Here is a 9501-nt window from a genome sequence, read left to right on the forward strand (position 1 = left end):
GCAGGGTTAGGGGAACAGTTGGGCTTGGTGATCTTAAAGGGCTTTTCCAACCCAAACAATTCTGTGATTCTATGATATTTTGTGGCTTTTTAGTTCTAGTATGTTTTCCTGTAGCTTGGCAAGGAGTTTTTTAGGTGAAAGTCAGTATCCCAAAATAGTAGGAGTTTGTTAGCATGCTTTTGTACAATGAAAAGAGCATTTTTTTTCCGCATTGAGGCTGGCTTTAAGATACCTCATTTCACAAAGAGCAGCAGAGCTGCAGTACTCCAAGATGCTGTGCTGCAGCATGTCTTTGGACAGGTTACAAGCTCTACAAGCATCAAAACGAGTTCTGAGCTCGCATGTCAAAGCCGCAGCAAAGCCAGCAGCTGATGAGAACTGAAATTTAGGTTGCTGGTGTTTTTTCAGGCGTGCTGTGGAATCAGGGAAAATGCCAGGAGGACGGAAAAGACTTTGTTTGCAGAAAGCTTGTTGGCACCTGATGAATTCATAAAGCTGGTGCAGCGCTGTCTGTGATGAAAACGGGAGTATTTGCTTTGAGCATTAAGACACAGCAACTCTGATTTACTCTGCACAGCTGTCACAGAAAGTTTTCATCGGCAGCAAAGTCGTTTTAACAAAGCGGCAACAGCAGTTGCCAAAACAGAAGAGTGACAGGAAAACAACATATTTTGCATGTCTTAGTGTGATTTGGGTTCCAGAAATGCATAGCCAGTGTGACAACTCTTTTGTGGCCCACATTTAAAGACTTCTGTACTTTCTACTGGAGATGACTAGTGGAGGAGGATCTTTATTAATAACAAATTAAAGCTTTGATTGAAAAAGCAAACAGCACACCAGTACAGCATTAGACTGACTTGTGCTTTCATATCTGTTGGCCTTGAAAATGGTCATCGTCGATTCCGATACTACAAAAATATTGAGGGAATTATTTTTAACGGGTGCAAGGTAAATCTATCATGGTTGAATTCCTGTCTGAGAATCGTGAGGTGCACTTGAAGGCATAGTTATTGCTTCACAAGGGGCTTGAAGGTGGGGTGGCATTTTCAAAGGAAGTCTAAAAGCACAGCCTCCCCCCATCTCATCAGAAAAAGCACGCCCTACCTCGACAGGGAAATAGCACAAACCAGAGCTGCTCATTGGGTATTAAAAAAAAATACGTGTATGTATGTCTGTTGAAGATCGAGGGCCTGAACTACTGTTTGCCTTTTGCTGTTCCATTTTTCAAACACGCTCACAGAAGTGATTATTTTAGGACAAGTATGTAGCAGAGACAGAACTAAAATTCAGAATGATAATGATCTCTCTCTACTGCTAGCGTTTCCATGTCCCTCCTTTTAAATAATTGATGTGATTGATGTGATTACTACTGCTGAGATGAATGCAAAAAGCATTTTAGAGCGGCTTTTTCATCCATTTCGCGGTCTAAAGGTCTGAGTCATTGAGTCTGCGGAGTAGGGCAGTATGAGGGCTTGGAGAGCATGCCATAAAGGTTTGCCGTATTTATCGGGTGAAGTTCAACCGCTCCTCACAACACGTCCTGCATCCCTTGCGCTCACGCATAGCCTTTGCTTTCCTAGAGCAAGAAGTGTAGTTGCGGTTTTTTTGCTGTTAGTGAAAGATCTGGTTTTACTTAAAACAAGAAATGGACAAATTAATTGATTCATACCTTTTCTTTTCAAGGTTATGCTGTGGAGCCTGCAGAAAGCTCGTCCCCTGTGGACCACAGACCTGCAGGAGTGTGAAGCAGAGGAAGACAGTCCACAGGCAGCTGGCCAGTTCTTTAACCCACCGCTTGCACATTCCCTGTCCGTCGCATCGTGTGGCAACATCTTTGGCTGCGGAGCTCAAGATGGTAAAGTCAGAATATTCAGAGTGACCGGTGTCAAGTTTGAACGTGAGCTGGAGTTCCACGGTCACAGCCTGGGAGTATCGCAAGTCCTCTTTATGCCAGAAACATACTGGTTGTTGACTGGAGGAAATGATGGGAAAGTCTTGCTCTGGGACGTCAGCAGTGACATTGGGAAGCAGCAGAAAAGTCCACCAGAATCTCTCCAGAGAAGGAAGGCCCACGCACCTGCTTCCACCAGACGAGACAGAAAGCTCAACAAAGTGGCTTCAAACGAACATGCTAGAGTTTTACCAAAGCTAACCATTGAGCACGGAGAGAAGGTGAACTGGATCTCATGTGCAGAGATCAAAGGCTCAAGGAGAGTGTTAGTTGCTGATCAGAGCAGTTCAGTATCTGTGTATCCATTGCCGGAACCTTAGACGCCAAGATGTTTAGAGAAATTGGGGGAAAACCACTTCTTGGAGTGTTTGAAATGAGCCCGGTTACATCTGTGGACAGTGAACTGAACAGCAAAACCTGCTGTGGCCTTCGGAAGGGGAAGGGATTTGCTGCGTACTCACACGAGTACCCGTGATGTCACTGGCCTTGCCTTATGTTTTTCAGTGACTGTTGGTATTCACTGCAGCTGTTTCTTGCAGGGTTGGCAGTTTGCTTCTAGAATTTAAGTGAAATGGGTTTCAGTAGATTTAGGGATAATACTAACTCATGGCCAAGCTGACATAATTAAGGTTGGAGGAAGAGGTTCACGCTAACGGGGACGCCCACAATGCTAAATGAGGATGCTGAGCAGTCACTGGCTGAGCTCATAGAATTGTTTAGGCTGGAAAACCCCAACCGTTCTCCTAACCCTGCCATCCCACCACTAAACCCTGGCCCTAAGCACCTCCTCTGCACGGCTTTTAAATACCCGCAGGGGTGGGGGCTCAACCCCTTCCCTGGGCAGCCCCTTCCAGTGCTTGACTGCCCTTGCGGGGAAGGAATTTTTCCCAATGTCCAGCCTAAACCTCCCCTGGTGCAACTTGAGGCCGTTTCCTCTTGTCCTAGCTCCTTGCATTTTGAACTATTTCAGTGCTTTACTTAACTCTCCCCATTAAACTGCGTCACAGTCAGCATAAACTGGCCGTTAGTGGAAATATATTTTTCATTAGTTTGTCAGCAGCTGCATGTGAGACTAGAGGAGCATCAACTAACTAATGAGTAATCAAATTTCTTAAACAATCATTGTCAATTGGATTTTTTCACACTGCAGTAAGTGAAAGAGCAGGGGGAAATGTTTGCATCTGTTTGGTGGGTGAGCGGTCTTATGCGTTTAGTTGTTTATCCCATGGAAAAATAACTATTACACTTGTCTTAATAAATGCTTTCTCTCTCACTGCTCCCTTGTGCTTATCCTTACTCTAGTATTGCCAAACCCCATTGCAGGAAGAATACAAAGGGCCAAAGGCACTGCTCCTCCTTACCTAAATACTTCCACTGTCTTCCCAAAGCTTCAGAAACACAACCAGCAGAACTTGGCCGTTATGCCTTGCTGGAAGCACCTCTTAATTTGCACGTTGAAGGTGGGAAGAATGTGACTAAGTGGGAATGCTGCAGCTCTGGACACATTCAGTTCATGGAATGGGCAAATAATTACAAGAAAAAAAGCTTTTTTTCCTCAGGCTGTCCTTAACCTTTCACCAAACTGAATGCCTGGTACTGGCTGAAGATCTGCTTCACTGATGCGGGGTTTGTGCTGTCTTGTTTCACCAGCTGTGCTGTTACGAGACGCAGGTTACCTATCTGCCTTCTCTTTTTTCTTTTTGCTGGAACAATTTTCAGCTCTTTTTTTGCATACCCAGCTCTTGAAAGCCAGTCCGTCCTTTATGGAAAAGATTCCAACCATCTTGGTTTAGCTATCCTTCAAGCTCAAAGCAGCTCCCTGCAACCAAACACAACTCACTCTCATCCAAGTCGGATTTTACCATCATACCTTTTAAACAGGAAAAAAAAAAAAAAAAAAGGCAAAAAAGTAATCTGCTTGTGTAGTCTTTCACAGCAGGAGGCTTTGGCCCAGTGGGCACGATGGCAGAATGAAGCCAAAAGACAGCAAAGAAAGCAGAACAGTGTAGGCACCCTAAATTAATGTTGTGTATGAAGACAGACAGGATCAACGGGTCAGAGGAAGCCGTCCAGATGCATAGTTCTGTACGTGATATGTTCACCAGCATGTGCCCATGCATCTATGGCCTATATTTGGATATACAGTCTATAAAAAGCCTCGGTACAAACAACCTCCCGCGGGAGTCAGATCCCCTGTCCCTCTTGTTGCTGCCTGCTACAGGAGGGAGGATCAAGCCTGCTCCAGCGTTGATTTCTTCTCTTCGTGTTCTCCGGGAGGATGGCTAAAGCCAGCATCTCTCTGCGCTCCCTGAACGAGACGTTAAACAGGTCACTGAAGTGTTGTGCCGGTGCTGCGCTAAGGGACAGGGAAGGATGAGGGGCGTAGAGGGCTGGGGAGAGGGGACAAGACTATCCGTTAGCACAACATACCTGTGCTTCCTTGGAAATGTTCGTGGGTAACAGAGAGGATGTGAATATACGTTGTGTGTATGTGGGAAAGGAGAGGTTCATGAGCAGTCTTCTGTTTCTCCTTTACTTGTTGGGGAGGGAAGGGGGACAGAGGCACAAGCTGCGCTGTTTCGTGCACGCCGCTCTGGGCCAGCCTGCAAACTGCTAGTCCCGGCGGTTTGCTACAGGATTTGCGCAATTGCAAAGGCCTGTCGCTGCATGAAGCATTGCCGGGTGATTATGGGTAACGGAAAATTGGGGTTTGCACCCTGCTACTGTTGTAGATGGGAGATTTGGGATGAACTGAATTTGGGAAAATGCCTCAGAGTCTGGAGGGTTTGAAGATAGGAAGTACGTGGTTATCATCAACAACAACAACAAAAAAAACCTGAGAATGGACCTTTCTTGTAAGTTTAAAGAAAGAAAATCACTGTCACTGAGGAATTGAGAGATAGGTGACACTGATTTACCTTCCATTTTCAAAGCCTGTACTGGGAAGAGGAAAGCCTGACCGACAGATTCATTGGCTTCATGTAAAATAATCCAGCCTGAGCTGCCCCTGCTGGCACCGCTCCATGTGCTCAGCTGCAGTGCGGCAGCACAGTCGCTGGTAGAGGGTGTCTCTAACCAGACAACAATCATGGGGTCAAATGCAAGCCATGAGCACAGCTCTTCAGGAAGAAGAGCTGAAAAAGGGTGTGAAATCCTCCACAGTTAGAGACAGGCGAGACAGTGTTCCCTCTCAGTGGACTTTCACATGTGGCTTTTCATATACTACCTTTAAGGTACTGTGCAGACGGTATCAAGCACCAGCTGATAGACTTGTTAAGAGACTGCTCCTCCAGTCGAGATACTGGTGTTGTTCCCCAATGGCTTTTATGACTCCCAATTCACATGATGGTAACCACAAAAAACAATGCTGGAGAGTTGACCAGAGAGAGAAACAGAAACATGGGAACTGCTCCTGAAAGAAAAAGTGAAATGAAGTCTCGGGGAAAGTGAGTGAAGTAGCGTGTGCCTGACTGGTACCGTGAAGTGAGTGTATAGGAAGAGCTGTGGAGAAGTGTGAGGCTCTGCACTGGCCTGGAAAAAAAAAACCATGTGACGGCTCTCAAGTAATGAAAAAATGTCATTTTCTGTAAATGCCTGAGCAGCGGAAGTAAGGTTGGGCGTACAACCACGCTTTCAGAACGGCGGGAGGGCTAGATCTCTTATGGCAAATCTCCCGAGTACAGTTCTGTATGTTAACAAGAGAAGAACTTTAAAAGCTTTCTGGTAAAGAGCAGGGATGTGGTTTGGGCATACGCTAGACGGACATCAGAGGTCACCCGCTCAGTGGTAACTTCACTTACATTAAAGGAAAAAGTGTTGTGATTGAGATGAAAGCAGGAGGTTTAATCCATTCATCCGTGTTTCATTCACAACTTGGATCAAGAGACAGTGGCACCGATTCTATCAGAATTTACAAAAAGCTTATTAGCAAGATTAGTTATGGAGATTGGACGTACCATGGTGTAACTGAACAGATATTTTTAGAAGCAAAATTAGCAAATGATGAAATGTTTGCTACAGAGGCTTAAAAATACACAAGAGTAATTCACAGACAGGGAATATACCCCTTATCAAAAAAGTGCTGGAAGGTTAAACCTGGTCAAATTTCAAAGCCTAATGGCTGCTGAAAACCAGCGACAGCCCTGATAGTAGCATTGGTGAGGAGCTCTTTGATAACTTTTACTGTTATTTGTAGAGGAGAAAGCTTGCAAGAATGGGCCATTAGGAAGCTTATTTACCCTGATAAAAAGCTGCAGTCAGGGAGCAATTCACAGGCAAGCATTGCCCCCAGGACAGCACTCTTCATCCACCCAGCAAACCTCGAAGAATACATTCATTTTTCACCAGTTCCCCTCTCTCAGAGAGTGCTCACACCGTGTTATTCCCAAACCTTTTACTGTTGGGGTTTCTACGCTGCCACATTGCAGCATCCTATTACGTTGTTGTTCTCTGCTCACGCAGCTATAGGTGTGAAATGGAGCTGAAACTCATTCACAGCAAGTATCAACCCACTTCACCTCCACTTACACACTTGGTCTGTTGACAAGACTCGATCACATTACAACATATCAGCCCTTCCAAATCTTCTGAACTAGCCGCATTTCTATGTTGCACAAGCTCAATTTTCCAATTAAAGTTCTATTTTAGTCCTAAAATTCTCAGGGCAAGTGTGCACACATAAATAACATTTGAATGGGTGAAGCTCCCCCCAAAAGTTAGTCCAGGAATGATGCGCAACACAGTGGACGAAGATTAGTTGAAACCCAACACCCAGTCAACAACTATGCCCAGTTTCAAAATCTCACCTGTGAACCAGCAGGGGACAGGAGACTCTGAGAAATAAAAACCTTGCTGAAGCAAGGTAAGTCCTACTGAAGTGAGATCAGGATGCAAGCAGCCGTCCTAGGATGACACGGGAAGTCTCCTAAGCCTCAGGAAACAACAGAAAATCATTAGACAAGGATCTGCACAAGCTGCCAGCCAGATAATGAATTAAGGTAATGGAGACTTAGAAAAATGTTGATGCCTTTTTATTTCCTCCTCAACTGCAGACAGAGCCCAAAGCAGGAGCAGAGGAAGGCAGGTAGAGGGGGGAGCTGCTGTTAGCAAAGCAATGGCATTCTTGATCCTTCTCTTAAAACAGCAGGCTTTACAATACCATGGAAGAAGGGAAAACCATTGGTAAATTATTTAATGTGCTTTTTATACAGCCTAGAGTTACCCTCTGTTTGTTTGTTTGCTTGTTTGGGGGGGGGGGGGTTTTTTTTTTTTTTTTTTAGCTCAGCCAAAGACAAACAAAACAGGACCACAACAAACAAGACCAGGTTAGCTGGGGCTCTCAGCAACCTTATTTAGTTAGCGGTGTCCCTGCTCACTGCAGAGAGGTTGGACTGGGTGACCTCTAGGGGTCCCTTCCAACCCAGAACATTCTATGATTCTATGAAACAGGGTAAAGACCTTATACAGTGTTTAACACAGGAAGGCCACAACTCAGAATTCAATTCCCTAAACATTAGAACAATACAATTCGAATAGTCACAGCAGCAGTGGAGCAAATTGGGGATGAAGAAAGAGAGGCTATAGATAAAAACGTAGGGTCTTGCCCGTAATATAATTTAGTGGTGGCATGGTTTTCATTTAACCTGAGGTTCTGCCAGTAAAATGCAAAGAAAAATCACAAAAGTCTGTAAGGGGTAGCTGGTGTTTTGCTGGTGAATCGCTTGCCAAGCACATAGTACCAGGATATTTGTTCTGTATTCAGGAAGGAGCTTTGAATGATTCATATTTCAACGGCTTTGAGATCGTTGGGATTCTCAAGAACACACCTCAATGTAAATCAGTGAACTGAGGCAAATGTAAAGAAAACTGCTTTTATGAAAAGCAGCCCTGGGAGGACGGAAGCCCAGTGTACCCTGCTTCTCGAGTAAAGAGCAGCAAATGGGTACGAAGCATAAATACTTGCATTCCCTCCTACTTCATCCCTAAACACAGTGAGTGCTTTTAAAGTGGGCAGTTTTCTTAAGCAAAAGCGGAGTGGAGTAGCTCAAACTCAAAACCTCACCTTTAGGATTATAACTGAAGGGAGTACAAAGATGCACCTTTTCTTGGTTTTTGCTTTGTTTTTTTTTTTTAATAAGGAAAAATGCAACAGATACTGAGCAGTGAAAAAGCAGCTAATAGATACCAGCTCTGAAGTGGTTTTCTTATGGCTGTTTCACTACGGTCATCTTATCGCACAGTTGTTCTGCAGAAGGGGAATCCTACGAAAGGGAAAAAACAGCGCAGGATGAGCTGATGAGAGAAGGGCAACACTGCGGGTGGCTTGTTTATTATTTGCATAATTTTTAATCTGAGGAAGAATAAGAAGTTCTGCTCAAGGTCAAATGGAAACTGTTCCAAAGATGATGATACTACAAGTAAAAGCACAAATCACCTCAAAATGTTTAAGAGAAAAAAAAAATGTGCCACTAATGTTGTTGCAAATGGTTGAGACCCGCAGATGTATCTAAATGTTGCATCTGTATTTACAAGTTGTAAGACCTCTGCAGCAGGGAAGGGCCAAAAAGACCTGGGCCATATAAAAAACCTTCATTTCTTGCAGGGAGTGATTCTCATACAGCTTGGGAGGACCCTCAGAACGGGGTCTGGAGCTGTTCACAGTGCAACATAAGCGTCACCCACTGTCATGGAAGAGAGCACCACTGCTGATACCCAAGTCCTTACGGAATGCCCTTGTTTTCTATCCCTCAGAGTAGAAACCAAGCTGCAGACCTTGGAGGCTCAGTTCACAGACCTGGACTTGAGCTTGCAGAAACTGGCGCAGAAGTTTGAGCTGCAGGCCGAGATGCTGGAGAAGGAGATAAGCCAGGGCCCCCCATGGATGTGGGTGCCAGGGGAGAGGTGAGCGCACGGGAGGGACGGGAGGGTCCTCATCCTGCCCACCTGGGTTACACCGGTGTGACTGGAGGCGCACTCCCAACATGAGGCTGTGCAACCCATACCAATGTATTTACCTTTCCCATTGGGATTGCTATTTACCTCAGAAACGGGCAGCATGAGGAAAAAAAAAACGACAGTTCCTTTGACAAATTGTTTCTTTGAAAAACCAACCCAACCACACAGCCTATGAAATATTTATGGGGTTTAAAAACAGCCATGCCGCTTCCAAGAGAGCAGGGACATGAAGTCTGTTTGCATAACTGTCCCACAGTAGTGGAGGGTAAAAAATTAACGCTGTGATTAGTTTCTCCGATTAAATCAGGCCAGAAGATTCTCATTCGTAGCACGCAGGTTAGGCTTTGTTAATGCACGTATTGAGCCTTTCCACCTTCCAACCCAGGGTTTCTGGAGCAGCTCTGGCTTTCCGCACGCCCGGGGGAGCAGCCTCTAGCCAGGCTGCCTTTCGGCAAGATCCGTCGGTAACTATTTACGGCTGAAATACTCGATAGACAAGAAAACAGCAGCACCGCGGCGAGGCGGAGGCCCTTCCCCGGCCCCGCCGCGGTTGCCCGGGCTGGGTGAGGCGGAAGAGGGCCGCTAGCAAGGGGAGG

The 9501-nt window shown here is 45.4% G+C and overlaps 1 protein-coding gene across 3 annotated transcripts in view; it reads left to right on the forward strand.

Moving 5' to 3' along the window:
• WDR53 (WD repeat domain 53) overlaps positions 1-2729 on the forward strand; it is a 5664-nt gene extending 2935 nt beyond the window's left edge. For all 3 annotated transcript variants that reach the window (XM_009644440.2, XM_035900030.1, XM_035900031.1), the window contains one exon: positions 1684-2729. In XM_009644440.2, the coding sequence (XP_009642735.1) occupies positions 1684-2271 (588 nt within the window). In that variant the 3' untranslated portion in view covers positions 2272-2729. The remainder of the gene's footprint in view (positions 1-1683) is intronic.
• The last annotated feature ends 6772 nt before the right edge of the window (positions 2730-9501 follow it).

Source organism: Egretta garzetta, unplaced genomic scaffold (assembly GCF_000687185.1).
Source record: "Egretta garzetta isolate BGI_Z169 unplaced genomic scaffold, ASM68718v1 scaffold448, whole genome shotgun sequence".
Classification (NCBI taxonomy): domain Eukaryota; kingdom Metazoa; phylum Chordata; class Aves; order Pelecaniformes; family Ardeidae; genus Egretta; species Egretta garzetta.